Raw genomic sequence first — 22,501 nt, 5'->3', positions numbered from 1 at the left:
GAAGATGAAAAAGCTCTGGAGAGGGATGGTTGCACAACAATGTGAATGTACTTAATGCCACTGAATTGAACTGAACACTTAAAAATGGTTAAGATGGTAAATTTTATGTTACATATATTTTATCCCAATAAAACAAATTAAGTGAAAATGAAAAAGGCAGTGTACTTCATTTCCTCTTTTTAAGAGATCTATTTGCCCATATCTCATTGATAGTAATTATGGCAATTCTAAAATAAAAGCAAACTATATCCAAACCTTATTAATCAAGGAATTGAATTCCATTAGTCTACAATCCTTTCTCAAGTCATCTTTTGGCTTACACATCATAATGTAGAACTTTCCATCAGATCCTTTTAAAGAGATCTTCTTTGGTTTCTGAAGAGAAGCAAGAATTTCTACCTAAAAGATAATGAGTTATATATAAATAAAGGTCAAAATTCTTTGTTTAAACTTCTATGTGTACTATAAATATTGTGTTACCTAACACAATAAAAAGGAAAATATAATAACATATTATGTAGCAAATTTATTATTTTAATAATTTATCTTAATTATGATCTATGAAAAGAATGGTTGGACATAAATAGAGACACATTTTCACCCATTAGAAATGGCTATTGAAGTAAAAGGATTACTCTGTCTGGGGCTTCCCTGGTGGCGCAGTGGTTTAGAATCCACCTGCCAATGTAAGGGACACAGGTTCGATCCCTGGCCTGGGAAGATCCCACATGCCATGGAGCAACCCACACGCCATGGAACAACTAAGCCTGTGCGCCACAACTACTGAGCCTGCGCTCTAGAGCCCATGTGCCACAGCTACTGAAGCCCGCATGCCAAGAGCTCGTGCTCTGCAACAAGAGAAGCCACGACAATGAGAAGCCCGTACACCACAACGAAGAGTAGCCCCCGCTCGCCGCAACTAGAGAATGCCCGCACACAGCAACAAAGACCCAACACAGCCAAAAATAAAAACAAACAAATAAATAAATTTATATTAAAAAAAAGGATTACTCTGTCAGCAGTGTAAGTAAATACATACACATTCAAATTTAGGCAGCCTCTTAAAGCAGCCACAATGTTTAAAAGATTTTTGAAACATTTTCTTAGGACTTTTCTGCAGAACCTAAGATGGTTTTTAAATTTCTTTAATGGTAAGAAATGTTTATCAATGGAAAGTAATTTGATTTTTGACAAAAGAAACGCCTCCAATATCATGTCCAACTAAAGATGTAAGTAAATAAGTTGAATAATATTAAGTTAAAAACAAAGCATGACTATAAGTAACAAGAATGATTTCATTATGTGGCTTATTAACTGGTCTGCAGCAGTTAAACAAATGTTTTGAGCCACAGAAGTACTGGAATAAATACAGAGTTTTCAAAAGTATTTACTCAGAAGTGCTTTTCTTTAAGATAGTAACAACAACAAAAAAGAATCAAGCTCTTCCTAGCTGAAATTCACTTCCTCCCAAAATACAAATTACAAACAAAAACTGTATTTCGTTCTCTTTCTGTTCCCCATTTTTAGGACAAAGATGAATACAGAAATATCAAATTATGGAAAAAAAAAGATTTTAGTCTTACTAAGACAATATGAACATCTGAAAAAATCAAAATACTAGGTTGAACGTAAGATTTTTGTCACTTAATCAGTATATAGTTTTACTTTTCTGTATTTCCAATCATTTTTTCTTTGCAAATAAAATCCACTTAGTCTCTGAGAAAAACACTTTTAAACTTAATTTGAAATTTCAACTTAATTTTAAAAGCATAGTTACAGTTATATAAAATTGCAGTTTACCGTATCATCAAAGCCTGCAATATAGGCCCAATGCCCAGGAAATGGCTCATGGTTAGCATGGGCACCCGGAACTGATGGAAGAGTGGGTATCATGACTGATTGTAAAGGAATGAGGATTTCACTAAATGTTGCTTCTTCTACCAGCTTTTTAAGCATTTTAAAATGAGTGCTCATGCTCAGCGTGGAACTACTTCCATCCACCTGGGGGGAAAAAAAGTAGTACATTTTAATTTCTCTGTTTACCCTGAATTATAGAATGCTTACTTTTACTCACAACAAAAATTTCACATCTATAATATCTTAATTACAATGGCTCAGCAGTCTGTACTTTTCTAATTTTTAAAAATACATCACCTCATTTAAACCTCTCTGTACTTTTACTCATCAATAAATAGTACCTACATTATAGGATGTTAAATGACTAAGGTAGGTAATAGCGGCCTACAATTTGTTATCACACATTACAAATTCCAAAGAGCTCTGTAAATCAAAATTTTTTGTTTGTACCAAATCTCATTTGGCAGCAAAAAGATATCTGAACTTCTCACTTAGTACAAAGATTAATATGTTTCACTGAAGAAATAGTTATGTATCTGATTACAGGATACTCTACCAGATTACCCCTAGCGATGCTACTTAATAAAAAGTACATGTACTGCATTACCTTTAAAAATCTAAAAAATCCTGAATTTCTAAATGTAGTTGGCCACAAAGGTTTCACATAGAGAACTGAAAGTTTGTACAAGTAAAGCACTTGGAAAAGTGCCAGTGTTTAATAGATGTTGGCCATTATCATAACACTATCTTTCATAATGTCAAGGGTGTCAGAGGACAAACAGGATTAATGCAGATAACAACAACAGATTATACTTTCAACATGTTTATTGGAAGGGAAGGTGAGAAATAGAGTAGTCTACATTTTCTCACCTGTAAATAGATGATAGGGTGAATATTTGTAAAATGAAGTCTAGTTATTTACCTTATAGAGTCTGTCCCTCCTTATAATTACCCCTACCCCCACTTTTACCTTTCCTACACATTCTTCAGGATTTTTTTCCCTCCAACTCCTTGGGTAGAATACTAGTTCATTCCTATAAGCATGTCCATATTCTAGTCATAAACCTATTGAAAAAAGTAGCTATAAACTATATGATAACCATCTGAGTGGCTTCCTATGAGACTGTGAGCACTTCGAGGCAGGAGAACATGTCTTATTCATCTTTGTTTCCCTTAGGCACGGTGCTTGTTCCCTGGTAGACAATGAAATGTTACTGAAAGGATGAAACCCAAAGCTCCAGTCTTCTTTCCTCTCATGTATGTAGGTTAATGTATATGAGTTTTGAAAGTTCAAAGATATGACAGAAAACAGAGAGAACTTTAACTGAGTATTTTATATACTTATATTTCATATCCTCTATTTAAAAAAACTTCTAATAAATATGGATAATTTACTCTCAGAAGAATTTACATTAAGAAGAACTTTTAGAAATTTAGATGACGTTTGAGAGAGGGACATATGTTAGAAATTTAAAAAACAGCTTTATTAAGGTAAACTGCACGTATTTAAAGTATACAATTTGATAACTTTTGATATATATGTATACCAACACATATGAGAATTTAAATTTAATTAATCAAATGAAATAAAACCAGCTGAAATCATATAGAAGTTTCATCTAACTTGGTCTATAAGTAGTAAGATTTATGATAGTACCGATTTATTGCACAATTCTAGAAGCTTATCTGTTAGGCGAGTTGCGTCTCCAACAAACTTTTCTAAGGATTTTTTCATATGAATAGCTTTATTTAGGATTTCCTTGCATCTGTTTACACGCATGGGATAAGAAGACTGTCATAAAAAAAAAAAAAGTTAAATGCAATTGTTAAAAGATTTTTAAAAGATAACAAAACTTCTGATTGACAAAAATCAACTTAAACTGTATGCATGATGAGAGTTTACAGTGAGAGAAATTTCCTGGAAATCAATTTGGCAATACTATCAATAGCCATAAAAATGCTGCTATCCTGCGACCTGATGAATTCCCTTCTTAGGATCTATCCTGAAGAAATAATCAGAAATGAGAATAAATATAGATGTGTCTAGATGTTTTGTAACAGCAAATAAAGTAAACAACCTTAATGATCAACAACAGTTAAATAAATTATAGATGGCTAACCATTAAAGAATTTTATAAAATTTAAAAAATTGGGTCTTCAAAGAATATTTAATAACATGGGAACATGATTATGGTAACAATTTTAGGTGAAAAATATGAAATTACATATCTATGCAATCCAAATTTAGTGTTAAAATATGCATAGATAATAAGCATACAAAAATACATCAAAATATTGATATAAACAGTGAATTTTAATTTTCTTTTTTATATTTCTCTATTTTCTAAATTCTCTAAAATATTTTAATTCAATATATTTACCAATTTGTACATTCCTATTAATAATGCAATAAAAATTTTCTAGTATTAATAGTTCTGATACTTTGGATTAAAAAACTTGGAAAAAAAATAGGTTACTGTTTTATACCAAGCACTAACAGTTTACTATACTTCATAAAGAAAACACATGATAAATCCTTCAATCTTAAACATACTAGTCACTTCATTTGATATAGTAAATATTTCTAAATTTTATAATGAGACATAGTGCTATAATTTCTTTTTAAAAATTCCTAAAATTTATTTTCTTGTTACAAATCTAACATAAGAGAGAAACCCTGGAACTTGTATCTACATATTAGCATTAAAATGGAAAAAGACACTATTGTGATTAATATATCACCTTTGACACAGCTGTCATCATCCACATTGCTTGTTGAGGATAGGCCAGAAACACTTTGGCTATAATTTCCATCAAGACAACAAAAACTTCATCGTGAGAATGACAAATTCGGGAGATCAATTGTGAAAAGGCAGTCAAAAATTGATATGGAGCTAAGTGATTTGTGTGCTCTGTGATAACTTTGTTTATCTTAGCTAAATCATTTCTCATTTGTACACGATCAGAGCGGCCAGCTGGAAAAAGAAATCAAAGTTAAAAATACCAGTAAAAAATAAAACAGTATATCAATTTCACAGCAAAAAATTTTTGTCTTAAAAACAGCTTTAAGATATATGTTATTCCCATGTCCAAAGCTAGATCACTTGCCAATTTGTGAAAAGATACTTTTCTCTGTCCAGGTAGGAAAAAATATTTAAGTCCACTGAAAAACTCAAGGCCCGTTTCTTTTTTAAATTTTTTAAACAGACTTTATTTATTTATTTATTTAACTTCTTTATTGGAGTATAATTGCTTTACAACAGTGTGTTAGTTTCTGCTGTATAACAAAGTGAATCAGCTATACATATACATATATTTTCACTAGAAGCAAACAGAACAAGCCACAGTCCATTGTAATTTTTAAGGTAAATTATTTGGCTTAAACTAATATTTTTCAAAATGTGTTAGGTTTACCAAGGAACGAACAGATTTACACTTGCAGGCCCTGCAACTCCAACTACTTAAAAAAGTCTATGCTTAGTCTTTCTCCTCTTTTTTAACATTTGGTTTCTTGCTCTCACGTAAATTATAATTCTTCTCAGTTCCTTAAAAATTTTACCAAAAAAATTATACCTTTTTCCCATTCATATGCCTTAGCACCAAAATCAAGCCATAGTGATAACATTCGTGGCATTGATTGATAAATGAACTGATTTCCATACTGTAAAGACCTGCAATTACATAGAAAATATATTAACATAGTATTCTTTTTTACATTATATGAATTAAATATAAAGACTTAAACTACCACTTGAGAAATATATGGCCTCTGACAAAAATTTTTATAGTATCAGTATTTCTTCCTAGTACACATTATCTTTGACTCCTCTCTCCCCACTTTTTCCTTTCTTCATTCCTCACTAACCTCTGTATTATCAATACACTGACCAAAAATAATTCAAGTTTTGACCTGGTCAAACTCCTGTCAGTACTTCTTTTAAATTGTCCTTAGGATCTGTGCCTTTATTTGTATTCCATGATCATAAGCCTAGGTCAGGCCCAATCACTAGATTTCTGGGAAATTACAGTAACTTGGTCTCCCTAATTCCACATTTCTTCCCTTCAATAAATTCCAGGCTAACATTTCTGAAATTCTAGCTTCACCATACTCCCCCCCGTTCGAAAAACAGCAATCACTTACCTATAGATTAAGACTATATGAATGACTCTGCTCGGGATTCAAATATATACAACCCTTTTTCTTTATAACTTTGCAATCTTAGTCTCTCACTATTCACTGCATACATCTTCCATCAAGTCCAATTTCCTCACCATCCTCTCAACAAACCACTCAACCCCATGTCTCTGCCAAATCTGTGAAAAGTTAGTACAGGCATACCTCGGAGATACTGCAGGTTTGGTACTGGACCACTGCGATAAAGCGAATATCACAATAAAGTGAGTCACACGGATTTTGGGGTTTCCCAATGCATATAAAGTCATGTTTACACTATACTGTAGTCTAATAAGTGTGCAATAGCATATGTCTAAAAAAAGGAATATACATACCTTAATTATAAAATACTTCATTGCTAAAAAATGCTAATCATCACCTGAGCCTTCAGCGAGTCCTAATCTGTTTGCTGGCGGAGGCTCTTGCCTCGATGTTGGTGGCTGCTGACTGATCAGGGTTGGGGCTGCTGAAGGCTGGGTGGCTGTGGCGATTTCTTAAAATAAGACAACAATGAAGTTTGCTGCGCTGACTGACTCTTCCTTTCATGAACGATTTCTCTGTAGCGTGCAATGCTGTTTCATAGCATTGTACCCATAGGAAAACTTCTTTCAAAACTGCAGTCAATCCTCTCAAACCCTGCCACTGCTTTATCAACTAAGTTTAGGTAAGATTCTAAATCCTTCGTTGTCATTTCAACAATCTTCATAGCATCTTCACCAAGAGTAGATTCCATCTCAAGAAATCACTTTCTTTGCTCATCCATAAGAAGCAGCTCCTCATTCGTTTTATTGTGTTTTTATCGTGAGATTACAGCAATTTAGTCACATCTTCAGATTCCACTCCTAATTCTAGTTCTCTTGGCTACTTTCACCACATCTGCAGTTCCTTCCTCCACAGTGGTCTTGAACCTCTCAAAGTCATTCATGAGGACTGTAATCAACTTCACACAAATTCCCGTTAATGTTGATATTTTCACATCCTCCCATGAATCACAAATATTCTTAATGGCATCTAGAATGGTGAACCCTTTCCAGAAGGTTTTCAATTTACTTTGCTCAGATCCTTCAGAGGAATCACTATTTATGGCAGTTATTACAATACGAAATGTATTTCTTTTTTAAAAAATTTACTTTCATTATTTATTTATGTTATTTAGGTTAACATTGGTTTATAACGTTATAAAAGTTTCATGTGTACATTACATTTCTACTTCTATATACCTTATAGCATGCTCACCACCAAAAATTTAGTTCCCATCCATCACCATACAGTTGATCCCCTTTACCCATTTCACTCTCCCCTTCCCCTCTGTAACCACTACTCTGTATCTACCTGTTTGTTTTTATTTGGTTTGTTTTGTTCATTTGTTTTGTTTTTGTGTGTCTTTGTTTTTTTATATTCCACACATGAGTGAAATCATACGGTGTTTGTCTTTCTCTGTTTGACTTATCTCACTTAGCATAATACCCTCAAAGTCCATCCATGTTGTCACAATGGCAAGATTTCATCTTTTTTTAAGGCTGAGTAGTATTCTATTGTATACATGTATACACCACAACTTCTTTGTCCACTCTTCTGTTGATGGGCACTTTGGTTGTTTCCATATCCTGGCTATTTTAATAATGCTGCGATGGACATAGGGGTGCACATACCTTTTCAAATTAGTGTTTTCATATTCTTTGGATAAATACCCAGAAGTGGAATAGCTGGATCATATGCTAGTTCTATTCTTAAATTTTTGAGGAATCTCCATACTGTTTCCACAGTGGCTGCACCAATTTACATTCCCACCAACAGTGTAGGAGGGTTCCCTTTTCTTTACATCCTCTAACACTTGTTATTTCTCTTGCCTTTTTGATAATTGTCATTCTAACAGGAGTGAGATGATATCTCATTGTGGTTTTGTTTTACATTTCCCTAATAATTAATGATGTTGAACATCTTTTCATGGGTCTGTTGGCCATCTGAATGTCTTCTTTGGAAAAATGTCTATTCAGCTCCTCTGCCCACTTTTTAATTGGGTTGGTTTTTGTTGTTGTTGTGTGAATTCTCATTTATTTTGGACATTAACCCCTTATTGGATATACCGTTTGCAAATATCTTCTCCCATTTGGTAGGCTGTCTTTTCATTTTGTTGATGGTTTCCTTTGTTGTGCAGAAATGTTTTAGTTTGATGTAGTCCCATTTGTTTATTTTTGCTTTGGTTTCCCTTGCCTAAGGAGTCATACCTAGAGCAATATTACTGAGGTGGATGTCAAAGACTGTACTGCCTAGGTTTTCTTCTAGGAGGTTTGTGGTTTCAGGTCTTACATTCAAGTCTTTAATCCATTTTGAGTTGATTTTTGTGTATGGTATGAGATAGTGGTCTAGTTTCTTTTTTTTTTTGCATGTGGATGTCCAATTTCCTAACATCATTTATTGAAGAGACTATCCTTTCTCCATTGTATATTCTTTGCTGCTTTGTTGAATATTAGTTGTCCATAGAAGCCTGGGTGTTTTGCTGGGCTCTCAATTCTGTTCCACTGATCTATGTATCTATTTTCTGCCAGTACCATGCTATTTTGATTACCACAGCTTTGTAATATAGTTTGAAATCAGGGTGTGTGATACTTCCAGCTTTGTTCTTTTTTCTTAGGTTTGCTTTGCCTATTTGGGGTCCTATGTGGTTCCATATAAGAATTTTTTGTTGTATTTCTGTGAAAAATGTCCTTGGGATTTTGATAGGAATTGCATTGAATCTGTAGGTTGCTTTAGGTATGGGCATTTTAACTATGTTAATTCTTCCAGTCCATGAGCATGGAATATCTTTCCATTTATTTGTGTCTTTTTCAATTTCTTTCAGCAATTTCTTATAGTTTTCAGTGTACAGGTCTTTCACCTCCTTGGTTAAATTCACTGCTAGGTATTTTATTCTTATTATTGCAATTGTAAATGGGATTGTTTTATTAATTTCTCTTTCTGCTAGCTCACTGCTAGCATGTATAATAGAAATGCAACAGATTTTTGTATACTGATTTTGTATCCTGCAACTTTACTGCATTTGTTTATTATTTCTAATAGTTTTTTAGTGTATTCTTTAGGCTTTTCTATATAAAAAATCATGTCATCCACAAATAGTGACAATTTTACTTCTTCCTTTACAATTTAGATGCCTTTTATTTCTTTTTCTTGCCTATTTGCTCTGACTACGGCTTCCAATACTATGTTGAATAAGAGTGGTGAGAGGGGGCATCCTTGTCTTGTTCCTGATTTTAAAGGGATAGCTTTCAGTGTTTCATGGTTGACTATGATGTTACCTGTGGGTTTGACATACATGGCCTTTACTAATTTGTGGTATGTTTCTACTATACCCACTTTATTGATACTTTTTATCAAAAATGGATATTGAATCTTCTCAAATGCTTTTTCTACATCTACTGAGATGATCATATGGTTTTTATCCTTCATTTTGTTAATGTGGTGTACCATGTTGGTTGCTTTGTGTATGTTGAATCATCCCTACATCCCTGGAATAAATCCCACTGATCGTGGTGTATGATCCTTTTAATGCACTGTAGCAGCTGGTTTGCTAATATTTTATTGAAGATTTTGGTGTCTATGTTCATCAGAGATATTGGCCTATAATTTTCTTTTTTGTGTGTTGTCTTTGTCTGGTTTTGGTATCAGGGTGATGTTGGCCTCATAAAATGAGTTAGGAAGCATTCCTTCCTCTTCAATTTTTTGGCAGACTTTGAGCCTTAAATCTTCTTTGAATGTTTGGTAGAATGCACTGTGAAGCTGTCTGGTCCTTCTATTTCTTCATGATTCAGTCTTGGAAGGGTGTATGCTTCTAAGAATTTGTCCATTTCTTCTAGGTTGTCCAATTTGTTCATAATATTCTTCATAATATTCTCTTACAATCCTTTGTTTTTCTGTGGTATCCGTTGTTATTTCTCCTCTTTTATTTCTGATTTTATTTATCAGACCCTTCTCTCTTTTTTGTTGGTGAGTCTAGATAAAGGTTTGTCAATTTTGTTTATCTTTTTAGAGATCCAGCTCTTATTTTCACTGATCTTGTCTACTGTCTTTCTAGTCTCTATTTCATTTATTTCCACTCTGATTGTTATTATTTCCTTCCTTCAATGGACTTTGGGCATCATTTGTTCTTCTTTTTCTAGTTCCTTTAGGTGTAAGGTTAGATTGTTTATTTGAGATTTTTCCTGTTTCTTGAGGTAGGCCTGTATTGCTATAAAGTTCCCTCTTAGTACTGCTTTTGCTGCATCCCATAGATTTTTTTGGTATGTCATATTTTCATTTTCATTTGTCTTCAGGTAACTTTTAATTTCTTCTTTGATTTCTTTGTTGACCCAATAGCTCTTCAGTAGCATGCTGTTCAGTCTCCATATGCTTGTCATTTTTCTACCTTTCTTCTTGTAGTTGACTTCTAGTTTCATACCACTGTGATTGGGAAAGATGCTTGATATGATTTCAATCTTTTTAAATTTATTGAGATTTGTTCTGTGGCTAATGGTCTGTCCTTTAGAAAGTTCCATGTGCACTTGAGAAGAATATGTATTCTACTGCATTTGAATGTAATGTTCTGTATAGGTCTATGAAATCCATCTGGTTCTGCTGTTTCCTTGAATTTCTCTCCAGATGATCTATCCACTGACACAAGTGGGATGTTAAAGTCCCCTACTATTACTGTGTTGCTGTCAATTTCCATTTTCTTGGAAATTCCTTCCCTTTGAGCCTATGTTTGTCTTTAGAGCTGAGCTCCTGGAGGCAGCATATAGTTGGGTCTTGTTTTTTTAACCCATCCAACCACTTTGTGTCTTTTGGTTGGTGAATGCAATCCATTTACATTTTAGGTGACAGATGAGGACTTAGCACTGCCAGTTTAGCTTTTGTTTTCTGGTTGCTCTATATATCCATTGTTGTTTTATTTTTTTCCTTGTGTTTCTGTCTGCCATTTTGGTTTGGAGGTTTTCTGTTTTTCATACTTTCCTCTTTTTTTATGTTTCATGTCTCTACTCTAGATTTATGTTTTGTGGTTACCATGGGGTTTGTATGAAACCTCTCATAGATAAAATAGTCCTTTTACTGCTGATAGGATCTTATCTTCATTTACCTATGTAGGTTCCATCCTTTTCCTCTTCCCCTTTTATATTTTTGTTGTCTCAAATTATCCCTTTTTATGTTGTGAGTTTGTTACTGAATTGAAGCAGCTATATTTGTTTTTTCAACACTTTCCCCCTTTAACCTTTATGCTATAACAAAGTGTTTAAAAACCTATTGTGATAAAGACTTGCAACTTTTGATTCTGTCTACTTATCACCTTACTCAAAGTTTTGTGTACTTTTTGCCATTTTGTTTCTGGTAGAAAAGCTCATTTCAACATTTCTTGTAAGGCAGGTCTAATGTTGATTAACTCTCTTGGCTTTTGTTTGTCTGGGAAAGTCTTTATTTCTCCTTCATATCTGAATGATAACTTTGCTGGATAGAGTATTCTTGAGTGATGACTTTTACCTTTCAGTATTTTGAGAATGTCACTCCACTTCCTCCTGGTCTGTAGTTTCTGCTGAGAAATCTGATGGCCCAATGAGGTAGCTTTGTGGGTTATCATCCCTTTTTCCTTAGCTGCCTTTAAAATTCTTTCTTTGTCATTGACTTTTGACAATTTTAATACAATCTGTCTTAGAGAAGGTAATTAGGTGTTCTCTTGGCTTCATGAACTTGTATACCCAGTTTCTTCTCCAGGTTTGGGAAGTTCTCAGCTATTATTTCTTTAAATAAATGCTTTGCTCCCTTCTCCCTCTCTTCTCTTCTGGGATACTCATTACCCTAACGTTGCCCTTCCTAAAAGACTTGGATAGCTCTCTAGAATTTCCTCATTTTAAAAATATCTTCTCTTTCCTGTCCTACTTGTATCATTTCAAGCTTGCTAATTCTCTCTTCCATATGGTCTGCTCTATTTCCAAAGCTTTTAAATGCACTCTTCATCTCATTTATTGAGGTCTTCAACTTGAGAATTTCTGTTTGGTTCTTTTTTAGAGTTTCACTCTCTTAGTTAAGTACTCCTTCTGTTCATTAATTTTATTCCTGAGCTCAATGAACTGCCTTTCTAAGTTTTCTTGCAGCTCACTGGGTTTCTTCATGACAGCTATATTGAATTCTCTATCAAATCGCAATATTCTGTATCTTTAAGTTTGGTTTCTGGAAAATCATCATTTGCTTTTTGTGGTACACTGTCACTGTGGTTCTTCATGGTGCTAGATGAGTTGTTCCTCTGTCGGTACATTTGAAGTAGGGACAGGTTAGAGATTAGAGGCCTTTCTTTTGTTTTCCAGTAGGTGGCACTATAGCATAGGTTTTTGGTTTCTTTTACCTGAGGCGCCTCTGGCTCTATTTGAGAGTCTGCCCTTTCCACCTTCCACCTCATCTGTTAGAGGTGCGACTCCCTGCCCTCATTATTGCACCTTGTGCCTCTGGAGTCGTTGGTACCTTCCTTCTCCCACTGTCACTGGTGTTGCTGCTTGGTGCATCTAGATGGTAGGCTCTGCCATCTCATCTGGGCTCCCATGAATTGCAGGCTCCACTGCCATGGGGGGAGGGGAATGAGGAGAGTTGGGAGGGGAGCTGAGGTTGCGTGGGTGCCTCTGCTGTGTCTGGTATTGTAAGGTTCGTGGGGCTCTGCCACAATGGACCTGGAGTTGTTGGCGCCTCAGCAGCTGGAGGGACAGGGTCTCAGGCCCCACTGCCACTGTTTCCCAGTTACCCGTGGCCACAGGAGCTGCTGGGGCCAGGAGGCTGGAATCATGTGTACCTCCCTCCTCTGCTACTATCGGGTTCTCTGGGGCTGCAGACTCAGTTGCTGTGGCTGGAGGGCTGGGTTTTGCAGGCACCACCTCTGCTGTTCTCTTGCTTTCACCTCCTCTATGTGTTTCAGTCCACCCACCTTTAGATGTACCAATATGTGGATTCTCCAGTGTGCTGGTGTGTTGAGCGGAAGTACCTTTGTTGTACTTGGATGTTTTACTGGTTGTAGACTGATGGGGTGAGACAAAGGTAGCTTTTCACTCTGCCATATTGCTGACGTCACTCCAATCACAAAATGTATTTCTTAAACGATAAAACTTGAAAGTTGAAATTGCTCCTTGATTCATGGGCTGCAGAACGGATGCTGTGTTAGCAGGCATGAAAACAACATTAATCTCACTATACATCTCTATCAGAGTTCTTGGGTGACCAAGTGCATTGTCAATGAGCACTGACATTTTGAAAGGAACCTTTGTTTCTGAGCAGTAGGTCTCAACCGTGCGCTTAAAATATGTAGTAAAACATGTTGTAAACAGATGTGGTGTCATACAGGCTTTGTGGTTCCATTTACAGAGCATAGGCAAAATAGACTTAGCATAAATCTTAGGGCTCTAGGATTTTCAGAGTAGTAAGTGAGCACTGGCTTCAACTTAAAGTCACTAGCTGCATTAGCCCCTAGTAAGAGAGTCAGCCTGTCCTTTGAAGCTTTGAAGCCAGGCATTGACTTCTCCTCTAGCCATGAAAGATGGCATCTTCTTCCAATATAAGGCTGTTTTGTCTACATCGAAATTCTGTTGTTTAGTGTAGCCACCATTAATGATCTTGGCTAGATCTTCTGGATAACTTGCTGCAGCTTCTACATCAGCATTTGTTGCTTCACCTTGCACTTTTCTGTTATGGAGATGGTTTCTTTCCCTAAACCTCATGAACCAATGTCTGCTAGCTTCAGGCTTTTCTTCTGCAGCTTTCTCACCTCTTTCAGCCTTCTTAGAATTGAGGCAAGTTTGGGCCTTGCTCTGGATTAGGCTTTGGAAATATGGTGTCCAATTTGATCTCTGTAAACTACTAAAATTTTCTCCATATCAGCAATAAAGCTGTTTCACCTTCTTATTATTCATGTGTTCACTGGAGTAGCACTTTTAATTTCCTTCAAGAACTTTTCCTTTGCATTCACAGGCACAAGAGGCCTAGCTTTTGGCTTGTCTCAGCTTTTGACATGGCTTCCTCACTAAGCTTAATCATCTCTAGCTTCTGATTTAAAGTGAGAGATATGTGACTCTTCCTTTCACTTGAACACTTAGAGGCCATTGTAGGGTTATTGATTGGCCGAATTTCAACATTGTTGTCTCAGGAAATAGGGAGGCCCAAGGAGAAGAAAAGAGATGGTGGAATGGCCAGTTGGTGGAGCAGTCAGAACACACACAGCATTTATGGAATAAGTTCGCTGTCTTGTATGGGTGCAGTTCACGGTGCACCAGAACAACTACAATAGTTAACATCAAAGATCACTGACCACAGATCACCATAACAAACACAATAATAATGAAAAAGTTTGAAATATTGCAAGAATTACCAAAATGTGAGTATACAGAGACCTGAAGTGAATAAATGCTGTTGGAAAAATGGAACTGACAGACTTGCTCAACACAGGGTTGCCACAAAACTTCAATTTGTAAAAAACACAGTATCTGGGGCCTTTCCTGGTGGCGCAGTGGTTGAGAATCTGCCTGCCAATGCAGGGGACATGGGTTCGGGCCCTGGCCTGGGAGGATCCCACGTGCCGCGGAGCGGCTGGGCCCGTGAGCCACAATTACTGAGGCTGCATGTCTGGAGCCTGTGCTCCGCAGCAAGAGAGGCCGCAATGGTGGGAGGCCTGTGCACCGTGATGAGGAGTGGCCCCCGCTTGCCACAACTAGAGAAAGCCCTCGCACAGAAACGAAGACCCAACACAGCCATAAATAAATAAATAAATAAATAATTAAAAAAAAACAAACACACAGTATCTGTGAAGCTCAATAAAATGAGATATGCCTGTAATGTCCTCTCTTTCTTGAATTTAATTACCTTTTAAATCCTACCTTTTTCACGAGGCCTACCAAACTTCTGTAGCAATGCAGTGCAAAGAGATACTTTTGATATCATGAAGCCAGTGGTTTGAGTTTTGACTTCAGATTTGCCCCAAATCCATGACTCCTCCTGGACTTGTTTGGTTCATTTTTGGTATCTTGCTAATATCAAAAAGATATTTCTAATATTTATACCACTTATTTTGATATTTGATCACATTCTACTATGTACCATTATTTAAATATCTTGTGTGCTAAGGTTTCTCTATCCAATTGGACTGTAGCTCCTTGAGGGCAAACACTAATGCTTAATTAGTAATAACACAGTAATTCAATGACTCAGGGGAAAAGTATCGATAGCTGAGTTTATTTACTCCTTTAAGCATCCATATGTTTTATTTTAACTACTATGGATAAAACATATTCTAAAATAGTCTTACTTTCTTAAACTGTACTTCTAAAAATCTCATACTATACCTAATAGTTTTATGCATATCAAGGACTCCAAATAACTCGTTTTAGAAGAAATATATTAAATAAATTCTGTATACCAATGCATATGATATATGCCAAGACTAAAGAGCAAATGAGAGGTATTACTCATTTTAGAAAAGAAAAATGCATTTAATAACTCTCCTCGGCTTACGCTTCCATTTCAAAATGCCAATATGCCAGGAATTCTTCCTCAATAACAAGTCATTAATAATCAATAATAAATTAAATTAGGTTTGGATTTTATAAAACTTGAATTCCAGGGAGTTCCCTGGTGGCCTACAGGTTAAGATTCCGGGCTTTCACTGCCGTGGCCCAGGTTCAATCCCTGGTTGGGGAATTGAGATCCCACAAGCCACATGGCATGGCCAAAAAACAAACAAACAAATAAGCAAGCAAACAAAAACTGAATTCCATTTTGGGAAGAAAGTCTTGGCCAAATCTTGCAATCCTAACACTGCTGATGAACAAAAATATATTGCTTTGATTCCTGAAAATATTGAACTGAGAAGTCAAAATACCTGATAATAGGCAACTTTAAATAAATTTATTACTATGAAGTAAGTTATTCATCAGTGTAAAGCAATGGTCCATGAGTATGACAAGAAAATGAGTGGAACGTTATTATTACTTCTTAGGAATTAATAATTTGTGATAATATAAACAGTAGGCATGAGACAATATACTATTTGACTATAATACACTAATATATGAAATTAAGTTACATTTTACCTGTTACCTAGTTTAAGTGCTAAGCTCTTTCTACAAGTCTAATGTCAAAACCGTGGGCTGGAAGGAAACATTCCACAGGCAATTAAATACAACCATTAAATGTACTAGATTTAGCGTCTTCTGGAATTCTAGGGAAGGGGACCCAGAGGATGAGGGTCCAGAATGGGAAGGACACTTAATTTTCATTGTATATTCCTGGTACTACTGAATTTTAAAAAAACATGCATATATTACTTATTCCATTAAAATAGTTATTATTTAAAGGGAAGGAAAAAATTGTACAAAGAAAAAATTTATATCACATCTAAGGTGATAATCATAAAGCAGAAAACATCCTACATATGCTAAGATCTGTGATAATAGTTCAATATCAACAGAGTCACCTTGATATATTTAATCAGCAAACATGCAGTTCTCACTCTCACCTTCCAAAGTGAAGAACTATATACCGAATGAGATCACCCTGCTTTTCCATTTTGTTGTCTGTGACCATGGGCATCAATTTGTCATAGTACTTGGCAAGGTAGAAATGCCCATCCTCCCACTCTGGCAGGAACAAGGTCACATCCTGTAAAAGATAACAGAGAATACCCACTTAATAAAACCCCCCACTATATTGGGAAGTAAAGTATGAATAGATAATTAGGGATCAAAAGTATGAGACCGACATCTAGGCAGAGCAAAGTCAAAGGCAGACTGACTCTGGTGTAAATAAGGAATAGCTACTTTCTTACAAAGGTTTTCTCAGGATAGCTGGTGGGTTCTGGTGGGTTGCCCGCTGATCAACATGTCATGATAATTCGCTATACAGGGAAAAAAACTCCACTTACATTGCCACTTTATATGATACATCAAAATAATTTTCAGATGGATTAAGGTATTTCATGTATGTGTGTGCAGGTATATGTTTATTGTTTTAAAAAAAAACCTCAGAGAAAGAAGAGTATCAAATCTCTGAAGAGGACAGGACTTTAAAGGCATTCAAATATGGTTTAAGAAAGAAATCACATATCTTATTTTTCTCTAAGATCTATAAGATATTGCCCTCTCTCTCAACTCCTTTATAATCAGGCTTCTGAAAAGAATTCTCCAACTCATAGTCATTCCTCAAACTATTTCTTTTTGGTTCAGTAGACACCACTCCACTAAAGTAGCAACTTAAACAGACATACTTTCCAATTCTGAGCTCACGTGAGTGAGCTCTCTTCAGCATGTTTCTGTTGTCCGTGCCATTTCTTCTTTGAATCACTTTCTTCCCTTTGCTTCTGTGAGGCCACAATCTTCCAAGTTTTCTCCTACCTTTCTGGCCACTCCTACTCAGTCGCCTTTGTCATTTCCTTTCCCTTTCCCTTATATTTGTATATTGTGTGTGGTTTATTAATTTTTAATTATATTATTTGAAATGTGATGGAAAATACATAGAACAGCTGAGTAAAAAAAATTTTTTTAAATAAAGCTCTACTCTTAATTCAAGCAAATTTGAGAACACAGTTTAGACCAGGAACCTTAAAATGAGATCTTAAGTTTCCTCCAAATCTAATCCTAAAACCTTACAGATACAAACCTGCTTGTGGGTAGAGGACAGAATGACATGATTAGATGTATGGAACAGATGCTAGATTCATGTGCCTAAAACCGGCCACAGGGACGAGGCTCCCAGTGTGCTTTTCCCATCTAGTCACAGGAGAAGCAAAGGGAATGAAGGAAAATACTAATTAAGATTGCTCTAAAAAGATATTTTCAATCTGGTTTCATCATCTATCTCCCTTCCTTTCCTTTCTTCCTCCCTCCCTCCCTCCCTCCTTCCTTCCTGGTTTAAGTTAAAACTTTATTTTGGAAAATAAAATTTACATACAGAAAGATAAATCTTATACACAAAGCTTGCTCAATTATCACAAAGTGATCACACCTACATAAGAACTCCAGAAACACGAGCCTCCCACTTTGCCCTCCAAAACACTACTCCCTTCGTTTTCCTCCCAAATAACCACTACTACAGATTAAATATTTGTGTGTTGTCCCCCCTCCCCCCTCGCCCAATTCATATGTTGAAGCCTAATCCCCAATGTGATGGTATGTGGAGGTGGGGCCTTTGGGAGGTGATTAGGTCACAAGTGTGGAACCCTCATGAATAAGATTAGTGCCCTTATAAAAGAGGCCCCAGGGACCTCCCTTGCCTCTTCTGCCATGTGAGATTATAAGGAGAAGATGGCTGTCTATGTAAGCAGGCCCTCACCAGACTGAATCTGCTAGCACCTTAATTCTGGACTTCCCAGCCTCCAGAACTGTGAGAAATAAACGTTGCTTAAGCTACCCAGTATATGGTATGTTTATTATAGCAGTGCAAATGGACTAAAAACAACCACTATCTCCATTTCTGATACAATAATTTTGTTTTGCTCATTTCTGAACTTTATATAAATGGAATCATACTACATGTATGATTTTTTCATATGACTTTTTTTATTCAACATTAAGTTTGGGAGAACCATTCAAGTTGTTGGATGTAACTTTGGTTTGTTGGTTTTCATTGCTATACATACAGTATTCCATTATAGGGATATGTTATAATTCGTTTATCCATTCTATAATTGACTGACATTTCTACTTCCAGTTTAAAATCTACAAATAACGTTGGTATAAACATTTTTGTATATGTTCTACGGAGACGTGTTGAGCATTGGTAAAGTGGCTGTCACAGTATTATCACCTTTAGGAGAAAACACCAAACTGTTTTCCAAAATGATTGTAATAACTTATACTTCCAGCAGCACTGTATGAGCGTCTAAATGCTCTATAGCCTTGCTAACACTTGAAAATATCAATCTTTTAAATTTTAACCATTCTTGTAGGTATATAGTGTTAGCTCATAATACTTTTCTTTAAACTGAATGGCAGTTGATTTATAATATTGTATTAGTTTCATCATAATACTTTTTAAATTTGCATCTATTCCTGTCTACTACAGTGAACATATTTTCTTTTTGCTTTTTTTGGGTCATTTATATATATCCTTCTGTTAAGTCTTCTATTCAATTTTAAAATTGAGTTGTCTGTATTTTTCTTATTGACTTTTAAGAGTTCTTATTATATTCTGGATATAAACCTCATCATTATGTATTGCAAATATCTTGTAATCTAGCGCTTACCTTTACATTCTTTTTAAAAATATTTATTAAAAAATACATTTTTTAATTTTTTAAGTAAAAAATAAAAGCTGACGTACAATATCATGTTAGTTTCAGGTGTACTACATAATGATTTGACATTTGCATACACTATAAAATGATCACCATGATAAGTCTAGTAACCACCTTTCCCCAGCCATCCATTCTTATTTTATTATTTTGTATCTTCTATATTCTATGTTTTTAATTTTTTTTCAGTTCCTTTTCTAACTCCTTGAGATGGATTCTTAGCTTATTAATTTTGAGCCTTTATTTTCTTCTAACATATGTAAATAATATTTCAAATTCCCTGTAAGAATGGCTTTAGCTGAATCCAAGTTTTGCTATGTCATATTTTTATTATCATTCAGTTCAAAGTAATTTTAATTTCCATTAAGTTTTTTAACTTCCATTTAGTTTTTTAATTTCCATTGCAATTTTTTCTTTGACCCATGGGTTACTGAGAAGTATCTCTTTTCTAACACCATCTATGTAAGGCTTAATACCTAGTAAGGAAGGTATACACTGTGTTTGTTCAAAAATTTTCAGGCCAGGCTGTGGTTAACTTTGGGAAGGAGGATGAAAGGGTGAGTTCTAGAGCATTAATAACATTCTACTTCTTGACATGGGTGGTGGTTTCATGACTATATTTATTTTGTGATAATTCCTCCAACTATATACTTACGTTCTATATTCACTAAAAAGTCAAAAAAGCTTCCTGGCTATTTTTATACATGTGCTCTTCCCATATGGACTTTAAAATAATTTTATCTATTTTCAAAAACAACAAAAAAAGTGAGTTTCTAACTGAAATTGCATTATACATTCACTTACCTTATATTTTTTCATAACTGCATTGCTTTCAAAGTTAGCTGTTTCTTCCATAAAACGGCCCACTAGTAGCATAGCTCGACCATGGATTAACATGTTCTTACTTTCGGTTGGGGTTTTATTTTCAGGAAAACATAACTCAACACCCTTCTGAAGAACAATTAGTGCCTGGTGAACATCACCCTGAAAGAAAAAAGGCAACAACAAGCCTTTTAATTTAAGAACATATTTCCATTTTCTGAAAAGCAAATAAAATTGTTAGAATTTAAAGTTCATAAGATATTTTATGTATAAATCTATTTGTAATTTCATGTTCACCTCTCATTTTCCTCCTATGAAAGTAAAATCCTAAAAAGGAATCATTGCTTCATTTCATATAGAACTCCTACATTCATTCATTCACTTGTTTTTTACAGTCAGTCAAAGTGCAGGGAACTGAAGATATATGTAGATGATTAGGGATAAACAAACATAAATATGTCAAAATCTCTGGCTTAAGAAAGTTCACAGTCAAGTGAGGAAATAAACTATAAAACAACAACACAATGTGCTAAGTGTTATTAACAGAAGAATATACATGCCTATTATGTAGGAAAGAGAAGACAGTCTGCTAAATCTACCTGAAGATATAGGAAAATGGAGTTGACCAGTGGTCAGGCAAAGTAATCACATGAGGAAAATCTAAATTAGGTCTTAAAAAATGAGTAGAAATTTTCCTGGCAATGAATTCAGTGAAGGACACTCTTGGTAGAAGGAATAATAACTTTAATTGAGAAAAAGGCAAGTAGTCTGGTTTTAGCTGAAGATTAAAGGGTTTGTGAGATAAAGGGTTTGTGAAGACTAAAGGATTTGTGAAGACTAAAGGGTTTGTGACAACTGAACCTGAAGAGGTAGGCTGAGACTCGATGAGAAAGGGCCTTGTGTACTTTCTAGAGCTCTGACTTAATCCTAAAGCCATGAAGAATACTTTGAAGGATTTTAACTGGGGGAGTGACATGATTCAGTGTGCATTTTAGGAAGATGACAGACTGCAGTAATGAACACCAAGAAATGGTGAGACCTCAAAAAAAATTGTTAATATTGCCAGAGGGTGTAAATGCTAAGGGCATGAAGGAAAGCAGCAAAGATAAATAAGAGGGAGAGGATTCAAAAGATATTTCTACGGTCAATTTAGTCTCCAACTTGATGTGGAAAGTGAGGGAGAGGAAGAAGTTCAAGATGATGCCCAGATTACTGTCATAAATGAGAGGATGTGATAGAGTCCTACTCAGAAAAATAAGGAATATGGGAGGAGAAACAGACAGTGAATTTTACTGATGAATTGCATTTTGAGCATACTGAATTTAAGGTATTACAATACATACATGTTCTAGCACTAGCTCTGAAAATGACCTGACTAATGCAGGCTGAATTATTACCTTCATCTCCCATCCAGGAAACATCTCCTCCCCTGTCTTTTCTTAGCCACCATAAAAGTTGGTTTAATCACAGATGGCACCAACTCTAGTTGCTAACTGTCAATTTCAGAACATGCTATGCCTACTACTAATTCTAGACTGGTGGCAAGCATGAGGAGATATGAAAGTAAGAGTCCTTTAAATCTGCGGCATGAGTTTTTCAAGGAGTTTGTATATTTTAAAAGCCCCCTTCTTATAACTGTAGCTTTAATCTGAGGATTGCTGAGGACGTTTGTTCTGAAGCTAAGCCCTTTCTGACAGGCTAGATTAGAAGTGGATCTTTACAGCAACAGTGACAAGTCTACACAAAACTAATTATCTGCCAAGAATGTAATAAGGACAGTGTTATGTTCACCTAAACATTTCTTGAGTGCACTCATGTATGTATATATATAGAGAGAAGGTAAAAACAAAGTAAAAATTGGTCATTTCCCTCAAGAAAAAAATGGAAGACAGATGAAAACAGAAAGAACTGCACTTTCAGTCTTGAAACGGGAAAATATTTGGGGACTTCAGGATAGAAGGAAGTTTCTTCCAGATGATGGTAGATAAATGATGCAGAAAGGTGACAGAAAAAGAAGGTTCTGAATTTAGATTACGGATCTAATCTCTGTCATGCCTCTGTAGGAAGTACCTATGATGGAAATACATACGATGACGTCCCCTTGGCCATTACCTTGGACCACAGCCACTTTGCCCTTTCCACATACAGTTCAGCAAGTCGTGATTCTCCAGCATTAAGGAGAGCATTGTAGGCTGTCTGGTGGTGACCAGCCTTTCGAGCTACTCTGGCACTCTGTAGCCAGCATTCTCCAACCATTTCCTTGTAATCTGGTCTAAAGGAATGTGACAAAATGGTGGGGAAAGAGCATTTTTAAGTATATTCAACAGCTTAATTAAAATATCTCTTCCCAACATGGACCCTTC

The 22,501-nt window shown here is 35.5% G+C and overlaps 1 protein-coding gene across 2 annotated transcripts in view; it reads right to left on the bottom strand.

Moving 5' to 3' along the window:
* The window catches only part of ATR (ATR serine/threonine kinase), a 101,265-nt gene that overhangs the window by 12,505 nt on the left and 66,259 nt on the right, over positions 1-22,501 (bottom strand). The window contains exons 34-41 of one of the 2 annotated variants that reach the window (XM_059920171.1): positions 22,251-22,410; positions 20,121-20,300; positions 16,545-16,687; positions 5,431-5,528; positions 4,600-4,832; positions 3,515-3,649; positions 1,801-2,001; positions 256-399 (exon numbers count right to left, since the gene is read on the bottom strand). In XM_059920171.1, the coding sequence (XP_059776154.1) occupies positions 256-399; positions 1,801-2,001; positions 3,515-3,649; positions 4,600-4,832; positions 5,431-5,528; positions 16,545-16,687; positions 20,121-20,300; positions 22,251-22,410 (1,294 nt within the window). The remainder of the gene's footprint in view (positions 1-255; positions 400-1,800; positions 2,002-3,514; positions 3,650-4,599; positions 4,833-5,430; positions 5,529-16,544; positions 16,688-20,120; positions 20,301-22,250; positions 22,411-22,501) is intronic. The other variant, XM_059920172.1, reaches the window with a different exon arrangement.

The sequence above is a fragment of the Balaenoptera ricei genome, chromosome 4 (genome assembly GCF_028023285.1).
Source record: "Balaenoptera ricei isolate mBalRic1 chromosome 4, mBalRic1.hap2, whole genome shotgun sequence".
NCBI classification, from domain to species: domain Eukaryota; kingdom Metazoa; phylum Chordata; class Mammalia; order Artiodactyla; family Balaenopteridae; genus Balaenoptera; species Balaenoptera ricei.
Note: the sequence above shows the minus strand (reverse complement) of the source record. Positions and strands in the feature narration are given on the sequence as shown.